The 25,910-nt window shown below is 35.1% G+C and overlaps 1 protein-coding gene, 1 long non-coding RNA gene and 1 pseudogene across 9 annotated transcripts; 1 reads left to right on the top strand and 2 right to left on the bottom strand.

Annotated features, from left to right (window-relative positions):
* Positions 1 to 4,971: 4,971 nt before the first annotated feature.
* Positions 4,972 to 7,078, bottom strand: LOC120016213. Of its 8 annotated transcripts, none has more exons than XR_005471923.1 (4): positions 6,672 to 7,078; positions 6,220 to 6,272; positions 5,877 to 5,980; positions 5,346 to 5,770 (listed from the first exon to the last, which is right to left on the bottom strand). It is a non-coding gene; the product is annotated as an uncharacterized LOC120016213 (long non-coding RNA). The 8 variants fall into 8 exon arrangements; XR_005471926.1 differs by having other exon boundaries at positions 5,346 to 5,767; XR_005471925.1 differs by adding an exon at positions 4,972 to 5,185 and having other exon boundaries at positions 5,553 to 5,770; positions 5,877 to 7,078.
* A 12,719-nt stretch (positions 7,079 to 19,797) lies between these two features.
* LOC119979850 (lysine-specific demethylase JMJ706-like) lies at positions 19,798 to 24,117 on the top strand. The gene is made up of 13 exons (XM_038822474.1): positions 19,798 to 19,838; positions 20,101 to 20,204; positions 20,300 to 20,449; positions 20,989 to 21,321; positions 21,538 to 21,682; positions 21,845 to 22,061; positions 22,185 to 22,238; positions 22,324 to 22,403; positions 22,502 to 22,779; positions 22,900 to 23,286; positions 23,379 to 23,644; positions 23,751 to 23,941; positions 24,048 to 24,117. Exons 1-13 carry the CDS (start codon positions 19,798 to 19,800, stop codon positions 24,115 to 24,117), a joined length of 2,316 nt encoding a protein of 771 aa, XP_038678402.1.
* Positions 24,118 to 24,312: 195 nt separating this feature from the next.
* Positions 24,313 to 25,285, bottom strand: LOC120016359 (annotated as a pseudogene).
* Positions 25,286 to 25,910: the final 625 nt, after the last annotated feature.

Below are 25,910 nucleotides of genomic sequence, written 5' to 3'. Positions count from 1 at the left end.
AATTTGTATATCACAATTGGTAGAGTGAGTAAGTTTATCATGGAGGACTAAAATATATAGGCCAATTGACCTATCTCATTGTAGTACTCAACCAAATTTGGCAAGCCATCATAAATAAACTTTACATACTTCTAGTAGTCGCAAAGTTATATGTAAGGAGACCATCTAGCATACACTTTCATGGAAGAATTACCTCATGTCACGACACGAAGGACTTGTGGCATAATAAAGATCATATGGTTTGGTCCTATTGAAAGAAAACTTAAATTACAAAGAAAGGAAATGGATTGAATGAAGCTTTAATCATACGTTTGGCCATTACGAAAGATAAGCCAATTTTACAGGTCTTCTTCATCTAAAAAGACTGTCTAATTATTGCTGCCATAAGTAAGTATTTTCCAGCAGCTGATAAACCTCTTTTTATATGCCAAATTTGAAAATCAAGGCTTCATGTGCATTTATAGAAGTTTGGCATTTATCTAAAATCGGTTATAGCAACATTCATTCGGTCAACATAATGGTGTGGCCCATATTCCTGCAATATAACATTATAAGACTCCATATAGGATATTATAATTTTGATATGCAATGTATAAGTTAATAATTGGATAAATGGATGTATAATTTAATGCTATCTAGCTAGTGTTTGGAAAAAAAAATATACTATTAGGTTTGTATAGTATAATTTTTATACAATACAATGTTTGGTTTATTGTAAGACAAAATGATTGCATATAAAATGATGTATGACATGTTTCGTATTATTTACTTAATTATTAGAAATTTTTTATTATTATGTTATTAAGAGTTTTATTTTTAGTTGTTAATAGGAATTCTAGTCAAATTAGTATTTTCAAGATATTATTAGTACTTTTTGATAATTTCATATCTATTAGGGTTTTATAGTTCTAGTATTTATAGGGCTGTAAGTCATCAGGCTAAGTAATCTTTGAAATAAAATAAGTTTACGTTATTTTGAGGCTTTTCTTAATTTTCTTGGTGGATTTCAAGCTTCCTTGGTAGATTTCCAGTTATGTTGGCTTATTACGAACTAACCAATCGATCTGTACTTCCACACCGCGTCACATAAGATTTATGTTACTACGTCTAGATTACCCTTAGTTAAAACAATAATTATTTTTTATTAATTTTATTCTTACAAATAACCTAATGCATATAAAACTCATCGATATCTACCAAGATATAGCAAAATAGTTCAAAAAATATCCAAAAGAATAATAGGGAAATTAGAACAAGTCAAGATATGTTATATCCAACTAAGTTATTTCTAAAAGATATTACAATAAATATTTTGACACCTTCTTTCTTAAAACGAAAGAGTTTATGACAATATCTACTACGCGTTGAATATTATTAGACCACAATCATTATCTCCAGTGGTTTGAAAAGGTGTAAGCTCTTTGACAAGTACATAAATTACGTCTCTTTACCCGATCGGCTATGGTAACTCTTCACCAACGTTGCTAGGTTTAGTTTTAGGGTTTACTTTTTTTCTCTTGCAACATATAGTGAAAGTGAGGGTCTTTTTTGTCATTTGACATGTTATCACCTATACTTAGCACCCCGTATAAAATAAAAAAGAGTTAGATGTGTTTTAATATTATACGGCTTGCATCATATAAGAATCACTTTTGTATAAAACTATTTTATCCCGAGTTTTTTAAAAACTATCTAAACATCCGATTATTTTATGAAGGGATAATTTATACTATACACAGCCATATCCTCCCCTTCAAACACAACCATTTCAAGAGATATAGAATCTAGATTTATGGTCGCTCTTAAAAACTCATTAGATTATTTAAGAGAATTCTTAAGAGAGTTCTGATAATAAAAGTTTGATTTGTTGTTTGCTTCCGATTATGCTATCGAAAGCAACACTACAAGAAAACAGCTTTTTTGCAACGGAATTTCCCGTCGCAAAATAGTGAAATTCCGTCGCTAAACTTCTTTGCAACGGAATTTGCAACGAAAAATTGTCCGTCGCAAATATTTTGTCACGGAATTTTGCAACGGAATTTTTGTGACGGAATTTGGCGAAGGATTAGCGACGGAATATTAGCAACGGAATTTTTTGCAATGGAATTTGTGACGGAATATCCATCGCAAAATAATTAATCAAAATTAAAATATTTAAACAATTAGCAACGGAATCTTCCGTCGCTAATTTATCACGACATTTGCAACGGAAATTCCGTTGCTAATAAATTATTGTGAATTATTTATTATATTTTATGGTATTAGAATTCAATTTTAACGACAGAAATATGGTGAAATTATGTTTCTAATATTTGAAATTTGATTTTTTTAATTGTATTATTAAATTTTGAAAACATTTAGCAACGGAATTGTACAAAAATTCCATTGCTTATTTTTTTATTAAAAAATTTAATTTTTTTAATTCATTTTTTCCAATAATGAATTTTTTAATTTATGTATTTTTAACTGTATTTTATAATTATGTATTAAAATATGCAATAAAAATAAATTCTATAAAACCAAACGAAGTCTTATTTCTGACGGATCGAGTTTAACACAAGAGGGGGGGGTGAATTGTGTCCCCAAATTCCAATTGGAATCCCTCTTTCAATTTAAACAAATTAATGGCAATTAACAAGTAGCACACAAATTTAGACTCTAATGATTTTCCTAATCAATATTCAATCCAATGCAAGATGTGATACAATATAGTGAATGACCAAATATCAAATAATCAAGAATTGCACAAAACAGATTTTCAAGCAACACACTGCACACAGATTTGTCAACTCAGATTTTACCTATCAAATGATGTCAAAATGCAACGAAATTTTATATGCAATGTCACAACACCTTAATAAACACTATATCAAAATTTCAGATCAAAATTCAAAGTTTAAGGTAGTCTGCTAATCTCGGACAGATTAGGGTTTTGAAAACCCTGCAGTTTGAAACAAGTAGTAAATATAAACAAGTAAACAAAAAAAATCAACACAGCGATTTATAGTAGTTCGGAGACCCTTCTCCTACGTCTACTACCTAGATTCACCAACCTAGGATTTTCCCAACTCCACTAAGGTGTGGTTTTAAGAGACCCACAAAACTCCTTACACCAAGGGTTTCTAAGAACTCCCTCAAACTTCAATGTTTACAATTTCCCTTAACAAAGGGAATTTTTCAATGGGATTTTCAACCAAGGTTCTCACAGGTTACCTCAAAGGTATTTGGTGTGGAACTCTCAAGATTACAGCAACACTCTCAAAGATAGGATTTTAAGAACAAGAGAGGTTTAGATTGTAAGTAAACAAAGCCTAAAGGATATAGGAACTTCCCTTTTGCAAAAGCAAGAGTAGTGAGAAGTCCTTGATTGTAGAGGCTTGTATTGGAGAAGATTGTTGTAGCAAATAGCAAGAAGGCTTGATGATTGATGAACTTGATAGCAAGAGGTTTCTCTCAAGGATAATTTTTCAATTTGCTTCTCCAAGTTGTATGAAAGGGAAGATCCTCTTTTAAAGGCAATTGTCTCCTATGCTTGTAGCCATTGGATCAAACTTCAAGAGTTGATCTCTACCATCCATTGCAGCTCCTAATCTTGGTCATTGATGATTTGAGCAAACAAATCTCCACCATAGAGCATATAGACGTTGCACATGCTCCTTTTTTAAGTCAAAAATTGCAAGCAAGAAAGTTGTCTTATGCACAACCATTTGATCAATGTATGTCTTCAAATCTTGACCATTCAAACTCTCTTTAATTCTCAGCCATGGATGTAGATTGTACTATGCCATCTTGTCCCTTCATTTTGAATCAAAGACTTCAAAAGTGATCCCTTAGTCAAGGATCTTGTTTGATTGCACCAACATAACTTTCTTGGTAGCACATGTCTTGAGTGAAAATGTCAAGGATCTTGTTTGATTGCACCAACCTAACTTTCTTGGTAGCACATGTCTTGAGTGAAAATGTCAAACAAGAATATATCACTAATGATAGAGAGGACAAGGTTTGTCTCATATGATTGAAAAGAGTTGTATCTCCATGAAGACCACAACCAATAGCCTCAATGTTTGATTCATTCAACTTGATTAAGTGCCTTAGTGGAAAGTTGGCAAATATAGGATTTTTCATAGTTTCCTAGAGCTCCAAGCTCATTCTTAGAAACTGGACTTCGACCACTCTTGAACATACTGAATTCTGAGCCATATGAGACCACAATGATGATTAACCTACAAGGAAATAGGAGGTAGAACTCCCTAATTGCATGTAAGCTCAAAGAGCTTCATATAGAGCGCATAGGTTAATTATATTAGAAAAACAACCCAGAAAATTCATATTACTGCATGATAAATCATTTTATATGTATTAGAATGTCCATGTAAAATTTCATAACAATCGGAAATCGTTTGGTCACTCAACCAAGCAATTTGATCACTAATAGTGAAACCGATAAATTTTAAGTGTAAATTCAAAGTCATTTTGTAAACTCAGTGTAAATGGCCTTTTCTCTTGAACTTTACTAAATCAAATATGTTCATAGTGATGAAACTAAGATGCACACGAAATTTCATTTAAATCGGAGTTCATTTGGTTCACCACGTTCACAAAGAACACATATGCACAAAATTAGGTAAAACCTAGTTTTGGCGGAATTTAAGCATATGACCAAATATATATGTGATGCACTTAATTTCTCATGATTATAGTCCTAGAACATATATTAAACCTTCATGTATATGTGATTCAAGTTTCAAGTCATTTGGACCTAAGTTGGTTAAGATATGATAATTGGAAAATTAATGCTCTAACTTAGTTCATGTATGTTTGTTTTCAAAACTTAATTTCCAGCACTATCTAAAAAATATATAGTCATTTAAATTCAATTCATATAAATCAAATATTGCTTTAATGTTTCATTATGATTTATAAATGATTTAATATCATCAAAATTAGACATATAGGACCATAGGTCCAACAATTTCTAGTTATATTATTGCCCATTCAAGAAAAAAAATTCTTCTACAATGACCAACAACATATTTAAGAAGGAAAACAATATATATAACATGACTTATTGCACTGTTGCTCAGGCAGCCCTTCTAAAATGTTCTTCAGCTTGGTGAACCCTTTATGCATGAACTTCCATCCTTGATCCAAGTCAATCATCTTCCGCTCATTCATCGACATGAATCTGCCCATAATTCGATCAACTAGTAGGTAAAAACAATGGTCAAGCTAGACTATTAAATAATTAATGTATCTAAAAGATTAGCTTCAGAGGTCAAACGGTGTAAGCCAAGACAATGAGATCAAACACAGAATAGTCAATGAAAATTTTTCAGTACAGTATGAACAACAATGCTATCGTGTTCATTCAATAGATTGAATTAAGTATTCTGTTGGTTAATATAAATACGTCAAAACAATGCCAATGAGGCAATGATGGTGTGGCACTGTGTAAGGAGTTTTTACTCCTTGCCGTGAACCCTGTTTTGAGCCCACCAAAGACATTATCAGCACACATGGATGCAGATTCAGTGGGACATTTTGTCAAACACCTGTTGTGTGGCCTTGGACACCAATTTGAATTGCATCAACGTACACTCAGGTCACATATATGTATCACCTGCAATAATTTTGGTTTGCCTTCAGAGGGTGAATGCCAGAGAGTGAAACACCCCACTCAGCTTCTCACTTAGACCAAGCAATCTCATCATTCAGAGTAGTAGCCCTCTTAGACATAAAAAAGGATGAACTTCAATTGCTTCAGAACCTGCTACTCAAGAGGTTTTAATTTGGCTCAATGCTACAAAAGAAAAATAATTGCTCTGGATCCAAGAGATTTGCTTAATGGAAGAGAGAGGGCCACATAAGATACTTACACATTTGAAATCCCATCAAAGATACAATCAGCATCACCACTGTTGTTTTGGGTTGAATAAACTCCTCATTTGGCTGGTGATAACCACCATCATCACTATTGTTTCTATCCACAAACAAAAGAGGGCATATTAAACTTTTATTTGACAACCCAGTAGAGCTGTCAGGTTGGCAATGAAGAACAATTCATTGAACACCTAGTATTCACTATCTACACCCACAAATCATTCAAAAATAAATTAAACAGAAAATTTTAAAAAAAAAAATTTGGCTTTACCTGTTCACGGCGTAACCTCACAAGGATTCATTGAAGTAAGAATCAACCAAAATTTCTTAAAGAAGTACCTGTTCGCATACTCGGATATTCCTCCAACTTCAAAGGAAAAGAAACCAAAAACCTACAAGCACAAACACAATGAAATGGATAATGAATACAAAACTTAATATATCCAACCTTTGCCGCCTCCTCTACTTCAAAGCCCAACAGCAGCAAAGCCTAAAACTAAAGAAAGTTTCAATCATTATCCTCATTTATGTTTGGTCTTGACTGAAACAAGAAAGGCAACATACATGAACACATTTGCTTCAAATAATCGAATTTCATACATTCACATAAGATAAAGCATCTCAAAAGTCTAGAATTGCAATACATGGAAAGAACAATAGAAATAGAGCAAGAAGTCAAAATCTGGAGAAAATTGAGTTTAATAATTTATCTTCTCGAGGGACTAATAAGAGCTACATGCACTAGTCCTTTAGATGATAAAATCAACAACAAAAAACAGAATAGAACAAACCAGAACTTATAGGAGGGCCATATACAGGGTCATCAGCATTTAAAGGAACGAACTTTGAATCTTCAATTAAGTAATGTCTTCTCATTGAGAAGAAGGAAAATTTCAGATCTTCTACGAAAATTTCAGATCTTACAGGAAAATTTCAAACGAACTTTCAGGAGGGCCCCTAATTTATCACCAAGATCTTCCAGATCTTTTAAGGAGATCATTCGAAATGTCTTCTCACCAAAAATTTCAGAACGGAGATTTGAGTAGAGAGAAAGTAAGATAGAGAGCGAGAGCGATCGGAGAAATGAGAGAGAGGCAGCAGCGAGAGAGAGTGAGGAAAATGTCAAAAGACTGTGCTGAGGGAAAGATGTAGGGTTTTTTTAGGGAAAGTTGGGTACTGTATTGAAATTTGACGTGAAGCCTCCGCGTTTTGTAATGAAATTTGAAGCCCCGCGTTCTGTATTGAAATTTTAAGTAATACCGTCTATAATCAGAATATATTTAATATTTTTTATGTGTTTGATATTTTTTATGTGTATATATTTAATATATTAGCGACGGAATTTGCAACGGCATTATTTCCGTCATTAATTTGTATCAGAAAAAAGTAAGATTTTTTGAAAGTGGTGTCAGAAGATAGGATTTAGCGACGGAATTTCGTGTTCGTTGCTAAATCCGTTGCTAAGGTCCGTCACTATTCCGTTGCAAATGTTGGCGGGAATTCGCACCATAAACTGCAAAGGCATTTGCGACGAAATTTTTTTGCAACGGAAAATGCCGTCGCAAATTCCGTCACAAATTGTTCTAAAATTTTAACAAACTTTAGCGACGGAAATTTGTTAAACTTCCGTCGCAAAATCTATGATTTGCAACGGAAAAAATTCCGTCGCAAATATCCGTTGCTAAATAGCTATTTTCTTGTAGTGCAAAGGATTGAGTAAACATGGAAGACAATATTGCATCGAATGGAAGGACCTTAGAATGAAACAATATTGCATCAAATGAATCGAGTAAACATGGAAGATAATATTGCATCGAATGTCTCTTTGGTGAATCACTCTTTTGTGAGGTAAGACCTCGTCAGGTGATGCCTTTTGGTATATCTCATTCTCTTGTGAGTTAAGACCTCAGCTGCTTTAATGCGTCTTTGATAGTTTCAGGCGAGGTTCTACCTTGACTTTTCTAATGCCTCTTTGGACAATTTCTGATTTGGTGATGTCTCTTTGGTATATCTTTATCATGTGAGGTAAGACCTCGTCGTGGTGTGCCTCTTTGGCATATCATTCTATATGAGGTAAGACCATGTCGTGTTGCTGCTTCTTTGGCATATCATTCTTGAGGTAGGACCTCATTGTGGTGTGCCTCTTTGACATATCATTCTCATGCGAGGCAAGACTTCGTCATAGCATATTTCTGGCATGTCTACGCAAGGTCGGAACTTATATTTAGTTTATGCCTCTTTGGCTATTTTGTGTGAAGTAAGACATCATAGTGGTGATACCTCTTTGACAGATCATTCTCATGTGAGGTAAGACCTCGTCGTCGTGATGCCTCTTTAACATATCATTCTCATGTAACGTAAGACCTCATTGTGGTGTGCCTTTTTGGCATATTTCTCATGCGAGGTAAGACCTCGTTGAGCCTTTTTGGCAAGTCTATGTGAGGTTGGGACTCGTCTTTGATTTATGCCTCTTTGAGAGTTTCTTACGAGGTAAGATCTAGTGGAGCCTTTTTGGCAAGTCTACGCGAGGCAGAGCCTCGTCTTTGGTTTATGTCTCTTTGGTAATTTGTTGCAAGGTAGGACCTCATTGAGTCTTTTTGGCAAGTCCATGCAAGACAAGGCCTCGTCTTTGGTTTATGTCTCTTTGGTAGTTTTTTTGCAAGGCAAGACCTCATGGAGCTTTTTGGCCCTCATCTTTGGTTTATAATGTTTTCGCAAATTTATGTGAGGTTGGTCCTAACTTTGTATGATAACTTTTTGAAAAAATCTTTGTAAGGTTGATCCTCATCTTTGTATGATGTCTCTTTAGCGATATCTTTTACTCGTCTCGTTAACTGGTGATGATGGGTTGCACCTCTTCGGCATGTTCATGTGAGTTAGACTTGCTATTTAATTAGTTTTCACTATTCAACACCTTTTCGATGTTCATTAGTGATTGAATTTAACAACTGAGACAAACAAATCATTTCTTAAAATCGATAAAACATTGAACCACTACTTGGCAAACCTACCGAAATCAAAATGCAATTGAAATTGACTAATTAAAAGAGATTAGAAATGAACTATTTAATTGATGAAGCTGGACGAAGATTAATCTTTCTTTGGAGTCTCGTTTTGCCTTGTGTTATTATGAGGGCTCTATCTCATCTCACTAGTCTTTGTTGCATCTCGTGACCTTTCAAGATGTGAACACTGGAGCCTTGTTCAAGTCCTGTCGTCTTATGGTCTGTCTGAATTTAGGGATAGGGAGCGGCATCTCATCTTCATTGCAGTAGGGGAACCCTTGCCCCCTTCATCTCACTATCCTTGATCAGGTTTCGTGACCTTTCTTCTAGGCTCCAAGTTGTAAATTGGCGTCGTAGTCAAGACTTGCCATCTTGTAGTCTCTTAGGACCTTGGATGCTGAGTGACATCACATCCTTCTTGCATTAGGGGAATGTTCTTGCCCCTATCTCGTCTTACCAGTCTTCTTTGGTTCTATGACCTCTTCAGGCTCCAAGTCATAGACTGGCGTAGTGGACAAGACCTGTCATCTCACATTCTCTCCAGACTCAGGGCACTGAATGGCATTGATCCTCCTTTTGGAGCAATACCGAAGGAGCGGACGAAAGTGAACGATGTCAACCAGAGGCTTTCTCAGGTTACACCTCCTGCAGAACCATGGAGAGAACCTTATATCCAACCATAACAGTAGCATTACCAGCCTTATCCCCAAAATGGACTTGGAGGGTAGGGTTAGTATGGCCATCAACAATCTTACCCTCCACCATAAGAGATCCAGAATCAACCTCAGTAAGTGGTTGAAGCAACCGGCATGAAAAATAATGAAGTCGCCACCAATTGATTTTTAGGATGCAATTGGACATCCATTTTGGTCTACGAGAAAAGTGGGTAAGGAGGTCTATTGAGCATGGGGAATGTGTTAGGTACCCCACAACTCCCGAAAACGGTTACCTTCAAAAATGTTTTCCTATTTGGCTCTACTTTGTTTTGAGGAATGATTGTATGTCCCAAATGTTTTAATGAGTTTTCCATATGCCCGGGAAATCATGTATTATCAAATGGGTGGAAATGTTCTATTAATGTTAGACCAAGCTTTGATTTTGAAAATCCTATTTTGATGGGTTTTGTTGGAAATGGATGAAAAAATTCTACTTGGAGTAGTTTTTGATAAAAAAAGGTGCACGGGATCACTATGGCCATTCCCAGCTTGGTCAAAAATGCTTAATAAAAAATTCCACTCGAAGTGGTTTTTGATAAAAAAAAAAAGGGTGCACGGGATCACTATGGCTATTCCCGGCTTAGTAAAAAATGTTTAGTAAAATATTCCACTTGAAGTGGTGTTTGATAAAAGAAGGGTGCACGGGATCACTATGGTCATTCCCGGCTTGGCCAAAAATGTTTAATAAAAGATTCCACTTGAAGTGGTTTTTGATAAAAAGGTGCACGGGATCACTATGGTCATTCCCGGCTTGGCCAAAAATGTTTAACTTGGTATTGGATGAAAAATTCTACTTGGAATGTTCTTGATGATTTGGAAAAGAGGCTATTTGGATAGGAACATTAGAATGAGTTTTGATGGTTTTGTAGAAGATATTTTTGGGAACTTGGTTGATGCACCAAAAAGGCCCACAATCAATGAAAAATGTTCAATTCAAGCCTTACTTACAATTACGTTCTTCATGAGAAAAGAAAGAATCTATTTATGGCTCATTGAATGGGCCAAATATCTTTAAACCCACCTTTGAGTCCTTAAATAAATTCTCCTAATCCCTAAAAACATATTTGCTTTCCGGGTCCAAGAAATACAAATGTTTTGGATGAATATCAATGGAACCCCAATGTCTTGAAGGCTCCTTGGTATTTAAACAAAACATAATGATTCCATAATTCGATATTGGTGTGTTTATTAAGGTGAGACGGCTTGAATTAATTCTAATGACTAACGTGTTGCATTTATTTTCATGGAATTCAAACATGGCCTAGCATACATCTAAGCATCATGGCATAATAACATGGTCTAGCATACATCTATGAATCATGGCAGAATTCAAAGTCCTAAGCATACATTCTAATGCAATCATCATTCACAAAATCATTTCTTAATGTCTATATGCTTCTAGCACCCTAAACATTTATGTATGCATTTTCACTATTTTTCACTACACTATTACAAAGATTTACATTTTACAAGGATATACATGACAAAAAATAATAAAAAAAACACTAACACAAATGTGATATACAAAAATCAAACATTGCTCATGGGGGGCCATTGTTCAAATCCGGTTAAAATCTTCTAAGTATGCCCTCTGGCCCAAGTCCTCTAAATTGTGCCTCGGCCCAAGTAGTCCACTCGGTCCAGACCCAATATCAAACACAAAAATGGGTCAAATGGATATTCAAATATAATATCAAATTCAAATTAAATTAAGTACAAATACCCATACATTATAAACATATGAACTGGTATGCATACATACACAAATGCATATACATATGCATATATAAACCTGTACATATACATAAACGTATATACACGTACATAATAAACCTGTATCACACAAATTGAGCATATATGCATACACGCACACACCATATATATATACATACACACAGACATAATATATAATATATATATATATATACACGCATATACACATTTAGTATGGCAATTCACATTCTTAATCAATCATAGCCAAATGAACCAGAAATCAATCATCAATCGCAGTGAATATACCAGCGTATCAAAGTCGGATTAACACAAAGATCAAACATACATATTCTGATTTGATATGGAAAATCAGTATCAACAGAGTAGACAAACAGGGATTCAAACCAGGGCTTAGTATATTTCCAGATTAGATATCAAAACCAAGAATGATAGGAGGATATGTAAACTATTATCATCTCAGACATGGCAGCCATCATATGCAAAACAAGATTCCAAGATAACAAAACCAAAACAAAATCAAATTCAGATGAAAGAAATATATTACCTCCGGTTCCTTGTTGTGCAATGGCCTTCTTCTTCCCGTTCTCTCCTTCGATTACTTCTCTGCGATTCCTCTCCGAAGCTCTCCTTATCTCTTCGATTTCTTCGGTGACCTTGACTCCTTTTCTTTCCCGATTTCCTCCCTTGATTTCTCTGTGTTTTTTCCTGTGCAGTGATTCCTCTTTCTCAAATTTTCTTCCCTGATTTTCTCTCTTTTCTTTGCTCCCTCTTTCTTTTTCCCTCACTAAAGACCCTTTCTTCTTTTTCTCTCTTCCCTTGTGCGGCTGCCCCCTCTCCCTTTTTTTCCTCTAAAACCCTATGGTGCTCTCTTTATATTGCGCAACCCTCTCTCCACTAAAACCCTATCTCTTTCAATTTCATTTTTGCCCCTACTTTTTCTCTCCTTTTAACCAAGATGACTACCCTTTTTGGTCTTTTTCATTTTCTAATTTTCCATTTAATTTATTTATTTTTTCATTCTCTAGATATTTTCAAGGGTTTTTTTTTTTGCAATTGGGTCAAAACTTAATAATTGGGCCTTAAAAATTTTAAGTTTATGAGTCCACGGGCTTTTAAGCAAAGAAACAAATTTGGATTTCGTTTTTCTTCCTAATTTTTATTTTGGATTTCATATATTTATTTTTCTTTTATTAGTATTTTTGGCCGGAAGAAAACCGGTTACTACAGTGGCAAACATGGTTCAAGTTATGAACATTGTTTAAGACATGTTAGGTCCTAGGCGCTTGGGGAGACTCATGTACCGTAGACCCTTCACAAAGAGAGTAGATAGAATTCCACTTCCCAAAGGATTCAAAACTCCATAGTTTTCTCTTTTTCTCCGGAAAAGATGCTTAGTCAACTGTGGAGCATATGGCATGTTTCACCATTCAATGTGAAGAAGTAGGCTCAAAGACGACTACATGATCAAGCTATTTGGAAATTCCCTCACTGGTATTGCTTTCTCCTAGTACATTAAGTTACCTTCTAATTGACACTTGCACAGAGATGCAGGAAGCTTTCCACAAGCAGTTATACAAAGAAGAATAAGAAGTCATAGTGGCATACTTGTCCAATATTAGTCAATTTTTTAGGAGAGCCAATTGGGCCCTTTTCAATAGGTTCAAACAAGCTGAGCCATGCATCTCCCTTCCCCCTCTACCTATTCTACCATCCAAAATAGGCCATATGGAGTATAGCCAAGTGGTAAGGCATCAATTTTTGGTACCGGCATGCAAAGGTTCAGACCCTTTTTACTCTAGATTTTGAACATCCAATCAAATCTATCAAGAATGAGCCATTGAGTTATGTGATCAAACCATAAATGAGTAGGAAGATCTAGGCAATGACATCGTAACTGCACTAAATGGATGAATGAGTAGATCTTAGTGTTCTACCTTTCCCGCCCACCGCCCTTGCTACTGGCTACTAACTAAATCATTCTTCTTTCTCCTCTTTTGAAAAGCATATGTTGGAAATTCCCTTCCCAACCAATCACTTAGAAAGAAGTCAATTTAAGGCATAAAATCTGACGTTTTATCGATCGAATTACGTGAGATAGGGTAAGAGTTCCTATATTCGGTTCTTTGTGTTGTTAACCTCTTTCTCAAGCATCTTTCCTTATGCATGCACCGATTGTTGATCAGATCCTTGCAACCAATCACATGTATCCAAAATAGAGAGAATCTTTGATTGTCTTCTAGCAGACAAGATGATTAAGTTACCTCCTGAGCATAAAATTCTGCCTCTAGAAAAAGGCCTACTATAAGTACCACAACTCTTGAAATCATTTTACCAATGATTGTGTTGCTTTTAGAAATGAGATTCAAGACCAGATAGAAATGAGAGACTTCGTTGTTCTAGAGCTAGCAATGGGAATAGATGTCAATCCATTCCCTCCAAATATGGGAACTCACATGGTTTCAATCATTGTGGGCCAAATGCTTAGATCCACACCAAGACAAAAGGTGATTCTGGAAGACATTCAAAAGGACAGACCTCCAGACAGATGCCATATTCCTCCTATCCAAACTAAATCCCAAGGAATTCTAGCATAATCGATAGTCTTTTCAGAAGAGTCAACCAAAAAGACTTATGGAAGACCAATGTTTTGTTTAGAATAAGGTCCCAAACTACTAAATTAGAGACAGATGTTGCCTAAAGGAAGAAGATTCATCCCAACTCCAGGGAAGGGACCGAATGTTCCTTTCTATAAGTCGGAAGCTTCAAGCTCAAGTTCATGCCCAGGGGGGCAAGTTCAATGCAAAAAAAGGTAAATTCAGAAAATTCTAACTTATTTAGACATAATATCCACAGGAAAAAGGATCAGGGAAGCTAGGCGAGTTATTGTAGGTCAGTCCATCATCATTCTTCGCAACCAATATCCAACATGATCAAACTTCCAATACCTCCTAGTAATGTTAGGGTAAGGGCACAACTTTAGAAATAGAAACTCGTTCTCACCAGAACTCAGAAGAGAAGGTTCTGAATGCTGCAAAATCTTTCTGACATATATTTAGGAAAACTACGAAGATCATGTCTGGATAGTCCATATAGCAAGATGTTCAATTTGTTGTTGGTGAATTTATATCCATAGCCTTGGAAGGATAGATTTTCAATCTCTTTCCAAGCAAGTAGCCCAATCTCCAAGCGATGACGTGTGTACCCAATAGAAGAGTTTCTACGAATAGGAAACTCGAAAGGTAGACACTCTTGACCCTAAGAAGATTACACTCTTGAAGCATTAAACTACTTTACAAAAAGAAGAGAGCTCGGGGGCAAGAGTGAGTTAGCCTTCAATAAATCAGAGGTGTTCCAAAGATCTCACTTGCAATATGACTTCTGTTTTGCCAAGGGATATAAAGGATACTGAAGCAATTTTAGTAGCAAGCATATCCATAATAGAAATCTCCTCCAAAGGCGATTCGAGAAGATAGGCTGAGTTAGTATGAATATGATATATCTCTAGCCCTAAGGTAAGGGAAGGAGGTACCTTTCGGAGCTTCCCTGACATTGTTGGCTTTGGGGCCATCCAGATACACCCCAAGTGTAAAGGTTAAGTCCTAGATAGTGGGGCTCATGAACCCAACCCAGAAAAGAAAGGAGTTGGTACCTACATCTCAAAATTGGGCAACTGAACACAATCCAGGGATTTCATGTTACATCCATTCTCCTGTTGTTAAGCAGTTTGTTAATAAATAGGAGATATTTTAGCTTTATAAGCTCAACAATGTTCAGAAAAATATGGAGTTTATAGCCTACATGTTCCTCATTTGTCTCAGGCACATTTACAATAATTGCACAACAACCAGAGACTAGAACTGATTTCGTTCTACACTTTGAAGATCAAAACATACATTCCAAGGGAATAGAATGAGCTACATGTACTTAGTAAGAATTGCCATCACCGTAAGAAAAATAATGCAAAAGCCAACGTGGTTGAGAACGTTGATGAGTGTAGTACCCTATTTTGGTTCGGCCTGAGTGATAGTCATACGAGTAGGAGCACTACTCGTGAGAGTGCCCATTCGGAAGCCTCGAAGCTGTATAGGAGTAATCTTATATGAATGAGTTTCTACCCCTATAGTCGTGGAATTATAAAATCGATGAATCACACTCATATCAGTAATGTCAAATAGAGACAAAGAAAAGAGGGCTCACTGTATGAGTCAAGGTCTGTAATTGCATTTGGCATTCAATAGTCAATACACAAAAACTTAGAATTATTCTCAATCGGGTCTTCTAGCCTTACCTGTGTTTGGTCAAAAAATCCAATCCTAAGGTCTAGAGTTTCATCAAAGACATACAACTTCAAGTGATTTTTTTGAAAGTCTAGAAGTGACAGATATTTAATTTTGTTATTAATTGCATTGGACGTTTGGGATTAATTTTTTATTTTTATTTAATTTTCTGACATGTTGGATTAACTTGAGTTTATTTATTTTATAGCTATTATTTATTTTATTTTATTTTTATTTAATTTCTGACATGTTGATTAACTTGAATTTATTTGTTTGATTATTATTATTATTATTATATTGTTATTTGTTTCTGATATGTCAGATTAACTTGAATGTATTTGTTTAATTATCATATGCTGTGTAGATAAAAGTAATGCCACATAGTTGGATGACTAAACAAAAAGACAATAACCATGCCACATAAGCAATTGACAAACAAAATTGAATGTCAATTAGGGGGTAAGAGCTCATTTTGTTCAAAACGTATGGTAAGAGGGTTTAATGTTCACATTTTTTAATAGCAGGGCTTAAAGTTAATATTGAGTTCAGTAGAACGACTTTTAAGTGAATTTTATCCTAAAGATTTATTAATAATTAATTTTAATTTAAAATACTTACAAAAACTAACACTTGTCACATCAATGTTACTCAAGCCCCATTTGGTGCACCATTTCACACCACAACCATTTTAGGCTCAAAAATCGAGACAATTCTACTATAATATTTTTGTTATTCTCAAATTGTTGTAGATTGAACAATTTTGAGACCATTTCAGAATTTTTCCCAAATCTACCCTCCTTTATTAATGAACTACCCAAAATACCCCTCCCTCACTACCCCTCCCCCATTAACGACCCCCTCCCGCCAGCACTGTGACATGCACACTCACAATATTATCTTGTTAAATAATTTATTAATTATTTTTTCAGTACAAATTCTTTAAATATTCTATTTAATTATTATTTAAATAATTCTTTAATTAAAAATTATTTAATATAACTTTTATTTTTATTTTATTAAATATTTTTAAATATTTGTATTAATATTATAAATTGTTTCCTATTTAGTTTACCATTTATTTTAATCTGTTTTAAATTTAACGCATAATACCACTACACGTAATTTACATAACAATTTTAATACCATATATGCTCTCAGCAAAAATACAACCAAACATATACCAGCATTTCAGGAACCATATCTGCTACCATTTTCTACCAACATATTTTGTAGACAATGGGTCCGTTTGGTAAATAATTTTGACAGTAGCATATATTGTAGCATATATTGTGGACAATTTATGCTGGTATAAAATGGTAGCATATATTGTTGTTGAAATGCTGGTTGGTGTTTGGTGTTACTTTTGCTGGTAGCGTATATAGTGTTAAAGTTGTATAAATTACGTGTAGGGGTATTATGCTTTTAAGTTGTAATTGTTTCATTTAAATTAATTAAATAAAATAAAAATTAATATTAGATATTTAAATATTTGAAATAAAATCTTTAGAATTATAGAAAGAAAAATGAATAAAATTAAGAGAAATTAATTGCACAACTAAAACGATGAAATTTTTTTTTTGAAGTTATCGTTTCATTTACAAGCTGTGCACCGTTGTTCTCAATTGGAATCAATGCTGGATCAAAAGAATATTTATAAGAAAAAGAATCGAAAAATAGGTTAGAGAGAGAGAGGCGAAATAGGGGGATAGAGAGAAACGGAGAAAAGTGGAAAATGGAGGTTGCACTAACATAAAGGTCATTATAGTCAGTTTAATAAAATATGTTGGACAAAACTAGAAAATGGTTGCACAAATGTAGAAAATTGTCCATTTGTGGACAATTTCAAAACCACAATAAAATTGTATCAAAAATGTCTTGAAATACCCACCCGAATATTGCCGTTTGGTGCGTACAAACAATATATGCTACTAGAGCAATATATTGTCAAGTAATATGATGAGCCAAACGGGGCTCAATATATTTTAGACAATATATGTTATTGTCAAAATTGTCTACCAAACAGACACTCAAAAAAGGACCACTTGTGCAAATGAGGTAGAGTTTTAAGGGCAAAATTGCAAGGCATTAGTTGAAATTGAGTCCAACTTAAATTGGCTGAAAATAGGTTTGTGTTTTAACCTCAAAATTGAAGTTCAAACTTAGTTAATGTGTGTTTTTTAGTATTTTTTAGTTACATTTTATAATTACAAGTGTTTTTCATTGGTTTTGTAAGAATCATACGTAAAATGGACAAATTAGAGCTATTTTGCAAAGAGCTAGATGCTAACCCATCCCGACATCCATAGGGGCAGTTTGGATTATGGGTGTCTGAACTCCTTGCATAAAGTGTCCAGACACCCCTTCAATTCCAGCACTCCTTCAATTCCAGCACTCAAAACTCAAATCAAAGGATAAGGTGTCCGGACACCTTCCCTAGGTTGTCCGGACACCCCTTTGTAAGGGTAGATAGGTAATATTAGGTGTAGGAAAGAGATTAAAATCCTAATTCAAGGGTTTAGTTTCTCATTCATTCCTCCATTCTCTAAGTCACCATAGGAGTACTGTGATGTAGATTTAGTTTCTCTCTCTAGATTTTATTTGTTTTCTTAGTTCATCTCCTTGATTTTGTGTAAATACTCATTTAAATGACGATAAATTTGTTGTTTATCATCAATTTCATGAGTGGCTAGTTTTATTCTCTAGTTTCTAATCCCGAAAGGTGAACGTAATATTCAATTGCTCGAGGTATGTTTATAGAATCGTAGTTTCAATTTCTCTCTTTAAACTTTGTGATAGTTTTGTGTTGGGTGCATATCAATGGGTATGTTTTCATTGTGTTTTCTTAATTCGGAGTGTGAATCGGGTTCGACGACTAGGCTAAGACCCAAGGGGGAATATTAGTTCATAAAAATTGGTATGTTGTGTGCTGTGTATTCATTATGAAATCTAGAAACTCAATTTAGCGTGCTTGAATCAAAGTCCTTAATGCCCAATGCATGATTTTCGCAATTGCTTGAGCCAAATTGCATAGCCATTGATTATGTGTATTGATGATTGGATTTTTGTGGAATTCATGGAAAGAGCATGATAGAGTTATGGTTAATTGGTTTTTTAGTGTGAAACTAGAGTGCTATCAAAGTCGTGTCCCCCTTAAATCCCAAGGGGAACATTAATCCATAGATTATATGACTATCCCTTCACGTTCATCGTATACCAAGAGGCCCGCTTGCCTCCATGTTTGAATTGAAGTCTTTATACCCAGTTTCTATTGCATATGCATGATTGATGGTATCACACAATTTCATTGTGCATGATTATATGTGTTTGCAATATTACCTTGAACATGAGAATTGAACATCCACTGGGAAGAATTAGAGGCTGGAGTTGTTACTTATTGTTTTGCACTTTATTCATTATTCTTTGCATTTAGCTCTTTAGTTAGTTGTTTACAGTCATCCACCAAAAATTATATCTGTTTCCATATGGATTCGATAGCTGTCTCACTGGATTATTACTTACTGATTACCCTACACTTGAGATAAACTCACCACACACATTTTGATATTAGTAAGTTAGAAAATTTTCAATTGAAGAAAAATGATTGACATTTAAAACATTAAGTCATAACTAATCAAGTAATCACAATCAATAATTTTGAACAAAACCTTTTGAATTGGATGCTACAGATAAATTGAAATCATAGATTATATACAGGGAAATAGTAATTAAAAAAAGAAGAAGAAGATATTGAAAACAAACTTCCATATATTTTTACATCAAAAAAAGAAAATCAATAAATTAACAGATAACTTTCTCCTTTCGGGAAAGAGAGAACAAAAATAAAAACAAAATTGTGCTTACAAAGATTTTCAAGGACATATGCACACTAGAAACTGTAGGCAGTTATGTCCAAACTTGATGGCATAAGCATGAGCCACTGTCACCGTCTTCAGTTTGAATTGTCGCCTTCAACGGCTTCTAACTACATTTTCCCTCTCCTGTTTCTCGACCCTCAATTTCCAAAGAAAATCTTTCTTGGATTTTGTCAAGCTGGAAAATTTTGGGACTTCTGGTCTCAGTGACCATAATAACATAAAACCAACCAAGGAAAGTGGGTGTTCTTTTTTTTTTTCTTGAGAGGTATTAACATCGCCTTCATTTGCTATTCTATTGCTTTCAAGGATAATGGGAAATCTTCATTTTTTCGTCCTTATTATTCATGCTCTGTACGTGTTCACTGTTTTTTTTCCAACCAAATTCAAGAATGTAGTTGATCATACGAAATACTGTTCAGACCAATGAGGTTCATTTCTCCGTTTTCAATATTCACATGGTTATTTGGTTTCCACCTTGAACCAAGAAAATAAAGAAAAGGAAAATTATATATCAGATCATCAATTTTTGATAGTGCTCGAGTCTTGAATTTACTGTCAAGCCTTGACGTTTTGATATTTGATATTTGATATTTGATTTTGGTATTTGCATTAGAAGTTTCATGTCAATTGTTGAATCTTTCTCTATTATAAAGAAAGTGGATTACATGACTGGATTTCTAAACACTTATTTGCTGTCACTGTTGATATTTGATTTTGGTAAAATTTTTGTCTTTTGAGTGATATTTTTAAAATAAATTAGTCTAATTGCATGTGCAATTTCTAACCACAATTGAAACTGTTTGCTCATCCAGGCTTCTCTAGTTTTCAGGGTATGTTGCGTAATAGTATTTGTGGCATGTATCCTAATCAAACTCCTATTATGCCCAACAAGGTGGGAAGTAGTCCACGTAGCTTAAGCAAGATGAAGTTAACTTCAATTCTGCGATACACTGACCAGGACCGTAAGCTGCTTATCCAGGCTATTTATATGTTTCAGGTTGTACTTTAAGTTTGTGCTGCCAAATGAGAATAAGATACTGAATTTAGTTTAACTAACTGAATTTACACCTTGAATATGCATTCCTACTACACCTTTGTGGGTTGTTAAATCAATTCCAGAGAGTTTTTTAAGCACAGACTATATATCTCCCATTTCTATATTGTGTCATAGGTCATAGGGTAAAATATACTGCCCAAGTATGTGTGATGGAAATATATTAGTACCTTCGTTGGAATCGCATGTCATTTATGTTATGAGCTATTTTGGGTTGGTTCTACCAAATAAGAGGATTAGCACTTCACGCACAACACGAAAAATGGGAATTGAAATTTTAATGACTTAATATACCATATTGGACATAAAAGGCTCATTTGTCTTATCAAAAAAAATTAAAAATAAATAAAGGGCTCATTTGAATGGTTTATTGATTCCAGTTGGTCCTATATCTTCTTTGATTCAAGAACGCTATATAATGCAGTAAGCTTAAATTTTTTTTTGCAGGGGGGAAAATGAGATTTTTTGGTCAGGGATGTAAAGTGATAACTGCAAGAGATTTCAGAATGGGATCCAGGATTGCTCTTGAACTTGCTGATGCGGCCAGCCAAAAGACAGAAAGAACTTCAAATTGTTTTCCTTCATGTCAGATGAAAAGAACTCCGAAGAGTTCAACTTCTCTACCAGGACCAAATAGCATCCTTGTTGAGAAGTATGATTTGGCTGATCTTGAATGGACAGATGATATCCTGGAATGTCCTATATACCATCCCTCAGAAACTGAGTTTGAGGATCCTTTCACGTATCTACAAAGCATTGCTCCAGAAGCTTCAAACTATGGTACATGTTGATTAATAAATATGCTTTCTCAGAAATATCACATGAGCATTGTTATTGTATTAGTCTTGAGTTTCAGTTCAATTTGACAGATGAATTCATTTCTTGTCTGTTTGTTTGGATGATATGCAAACCACGAAGCATTTGCGCCTTTTTTTTCCTCGTTTTTTCTCTGATGGAATATTTCTACAGTGTATCTTTAAATTTCTTACATTATAGGAATCTGCAAGATTGTATCACCTTTTAAGGCTACCATACCGGCTAAAGATGTACTCAGGCACTACAAGTTTTCAACTTTAGTGCAACCTCTTCAACTGGCTGGAAGGGTTGGAAAAGATATGGTCAAATTCACCGAACAAAAGAGGTAATTTGGTACAAAATAGAATGAGGAAAAATATACTACCTTTTTAAAACCATTCAATTGCAGTACAAGGGCCTAACTATATGTCCACCTTGTGGATCCTGAATATGTGCAGACCACCGACATACAGTTTTTCTTCTTCTTTTTTTTTGCCCATTTTTTCAGGAAATACACCTTGGCCACTTTCAGAAAAAAGGCAAATAAGGGCAATGCTCGTCGACTTCCTCATTATAGGGAATTGTCCCCTTCAGATGTGGAAAAGAATTTTTGGCTGGAAATGTCTCGTGGGAAAAGGACAGTCGAGTATGCTGTTAATGTTGAAGGTAGTGCCTTTTCATGTCATGCAATCGATCAGCTTGGGAAAAGCAAATGGAACTTGAAGGTACTCCTACTTTGTGTTATGTTAGTGCTTCTCAGTGAACTCTATCCAAAATTTGTGGGGAATCAACGAAAATCTTTGTTCCTATTCCTTGTGCTCACTTGGTTTTCATTTCTTAAATCTCAGGCGCTGCCAAAGCTACCCGCATCAGTATTGCGCCTTATTAAAGATGAAATTCCAGTATGGTGACAGCTCCCAAGCCTTATCAATTTTTCATTTGATTCCTTTCGATGTCTTTCCTTTAGTAACATTGACTTGCATTCAGGGAATAACATATCCAATGCTGTACATTGGAATGCTATACAGTACTTTTGCATGGCATGTAGAGGATCACTATCTGAATAGGTACATCAAACCATGCAACTATTGTCTATGCCAAGATGTGCTGTTGTAAGTTATGTACTCCTTTTCTTAATGTTCATTAAAATTTTTTCCCTATGTAGTATCAATTACCATCACACCGGTGCCCCCAAAACTTGGTATGGTGTCCCTGGTGATGAAGCTATTCTGTTAGAGAAGGTGACAAAGAATCATGTGTATTCCAGTGATGTCATATCTGCTGATGGAGATGACGGGGTGTTCAAGGCACTTGCAAAGAAGACAACGATGTTTTCCCCAATTATATTGATGAAAAATGGCGTCGATGTTTACAAGACTGTGCAGAAACCAGGGGAGTTTGTTATTACTTTTCCAAGAGCGTATCATGCAGGATTCAGTCATGGTAAGAGATATTTCATCCTCTTTTCTACATCTGAATTTTCAACCAATCTTATTTGAGAATTGAGCACAGGTTTTTTTCTTTACTTTTATGCCTTCTTTACCTTTTCTTTGCAATACCTAGGTTTTAACTGTGGGGAGGCAGTTAATTTTGCTGTCGGTGACTGGTTTCCATTTGGAGCAGCCGCAACCAAGCGCTATGCATTCCTTAGCATGAGGGGAATCATTCCTCATGAGGAACTTCTCTGTAGGGAAGCAGTACTTCTCTTCAAATCTTCAAAGTCTGAAGGTTTCGATTGCGCGACTGTAGATTTGGTCTCCAATGATTCTACAAAAAATTCTTTTATACAACATATGCATTGGTTCAATGATGCTCTCCAGCGCTTAAAGAATCGAACAAGGCGCCTACCAAAGTCTCACGGATCTGTTATATGCTGCTTATGTCAATGTTCCTCTTATTTAGCATTTATCGAGTGCAGTGGTTGTCATTCTCCTACCTGCCTTTTCCATGGTAAGAAAATGTTGCATTCAAATCAGCATGCAAAATTTTTATTTGATGAGTAATGCACAATCAAATTTTACTGAAATGCACTTTTTTTCCAGCTCTAGTATCCAAATACAATGCTAATGCTTCTTTCTTTTTTTTTCCCCTGCATTTGTTTCTTCCTTTTATGTGCCGGTTGATACAGAAACTAAGTCACTACAATGTCAATGTGGAAAGAAATGCATTATTTGTCTTAGAGAAGACATTAACGACATCGGAGATGCGCTTAAGAAGTTTGAGGGTGAAGGAAGATTGCAGCAGGATCATCAAGAAATGGAATGTGCCACTTCTACTTGTGAGGCAAGTTATATTGAACCTCAGAATTGTAAGACAAACTTTTGCAAAATTATGTTTGCTTGGAATTTCAGTTTCCCTTTATCCTATACTTTTAAGATTATGACTTCTTTTTACTCTAATTGGACTTCTGATAGAGAACCCCTCAATTTCAAGGAAGAGATGACCAAGTAGTAGCAACTACTTATGCGAAAGAAGCGGCAGTTGTACCCGGAATAGATGAAAAAAATATTGAGCTCAATGAGGAGAAAACTTCTGAGACTGGATGCAACAAATTTTTCGGATTAGCATATTCAAGGCGTAGCAAGAGGGCAAGAAAAAGCTGCATGTAACAATTCAGCAACTTGGCCTCTGAAGTACTTTCGAGTTCCTGGCATCAATCAACTAATGACAGCAGAATTAGTTTTTCTTTTTTTTATATAAACTTTATGAAGTGGGGAATGGAATTTGTGCAGTCCTGAGCTCTGTTCAGATTTCCACAGAAAATTTATTCGTTTTAATTGACAGTGAAAGTCAAAGAAACCACAGAAAATTTGTGTAACTAGTCAATTTCATTGTGCACTTAAATATGTCAAGTTACAGTTTGCAGTTTTTGTTTCTACCTATTTGAACTTTCTATCAGCTGCAGCTCTTAGGGGTCTTAACTTGAAAGGATGTTGCAGAGTAACGCTTGGTTTTCAGAAGAAAAAGTGGTGTGTTATTAGAAACTAGTCAATCTCATTCCATAATTGGCGAAATTATTATGTATTGAATACACTAGAAAGAACGTAAACAGAGTACACTTGAAAAATGCATTTTCATTCTCAAATGGCTGCATATTTCTTACCAATCAGTCCTATAAACTCAACTGCAACCATGAGAGCATTTACAGAAGCCAAGGTACTGAGTCTAGTGGTTGGGAGTACCAGCCAAATCAGATACCCCACAGAACACACTACGAGGCACTCCATTTGACAATGATGTCTGCATGGACACAAAAATTCATGACAGGTTGTTTAGATTATTTTGTCATACTTCATGGACTCTAATAATTAAAGACACTATTTGTCTACTAACCATCAAGATAGCGGCACTCTCTTCATCAACACTTAAGACGTCAAATTCTCTGAAAATAAATTGCCTGTCCGCGGCGTTGTCATGCAAAATATCACCAGTAGAAACCCCCAATCCATATACAACTTTTTGGTGAATCAGGTAGGCAATATGTCTCCTTTAGACATTGTTGTAAATCCTGTAGTTCAATTGAAAAGTAAGTGCTCGCAAGCACATACATAAAAACTCCACAGATTTGAACTTCGAACAGAAACGACAAACCTGAAGTTCAGATGCGATATGAAACCATTTAGAGCATATTGGAAGCCAAATTGCCTCTTTCATTTGTTTCCCAGTGGAGTACAACTGCTGTAGTGTGAATTCTATCTTGGCTAGCAAATTCTCTCCAATTTCTTGAAATTGAAGGCTCCAAATTTTATTCTGTTGATTGCCTTTTTCCAGACTCGAACTCCTGCACCATTCGAGTTATCCACAAAAAACAAAAAAAAAACTGTATTCAACTTCAAAAAATTAAAATTGAAATGTCACCTTAAATAGAACTCATTTTAATATCAAATAGAGATGTGAATATTATAACTTTATGTTGATCTCACTTTACAAAGTTTTACTAGGTCACACTGCTCCCTCCCTCCCTCCCTCCCACCCCCTCCCTTCCTCCCTCCCTCTCTCTGGTTGAGTCTTTAGATTTGGTCCAAAGTCATACTTTCCACTTCCAAGAGCCTATAAAGGCAACATAGTTAGGGGGCACACTGATATCACCAAGAGACAATGAATCGTTGGTACTTCCAGCAGTTGCACAATGAATGATCCTCGACATCAAATGCCTTCAGAAGTATTTGAACAGTTATACCTGCATTTACCTAAGCATGATATAAAAAAGGTCAAGTACTTCAGAAAAATATACAATAGTGATTGTAAAAATTGAATATAAATTGAAGTATCACAAGGTACTGGTGTAAACAGAATTATAATTGAAGGCAGCTAGCTCTCAAAGAGATAAGTGACACTGAAGTTAGAGAAAGTGAATGAAATCTCACTGTTGGCTCCCCTGTTATCATGCAAATTATATCTAAACCTGTAATCTTCCCAATGTTGAACCTCCTTTCTATGTAAACAAGACACCATCCTTATCAACATCAGAAAACAGAATCATGTTTTAGATTAATCTCCAGTATGAAAATTCTTCAATAAAGCCTAATACAGAGCTCAATTATAAGCACGAACAGAATTTTCTTTAAAAAAGA

This window comes from Tripterygium wilfordii, chromosome 15 (assembly GCF_013401445.1).
Source record: "Tripterygium wilfordii isolate XIE 37 chromosome 15, ASM1340144v1, whole genome shotgun sequence".
NCBI lineage: Eukaryota > Viridiplantae > Streptophyta > Magnoliopsida > Celastrales > Celastraceae > Tripterygium > Tripterygium wilfordii.
The sequence above is the reverse complement of the archived record's forward strand: the minus strand, read 5'-3'. Positions and strand labels throughout refer to the sequence as shown.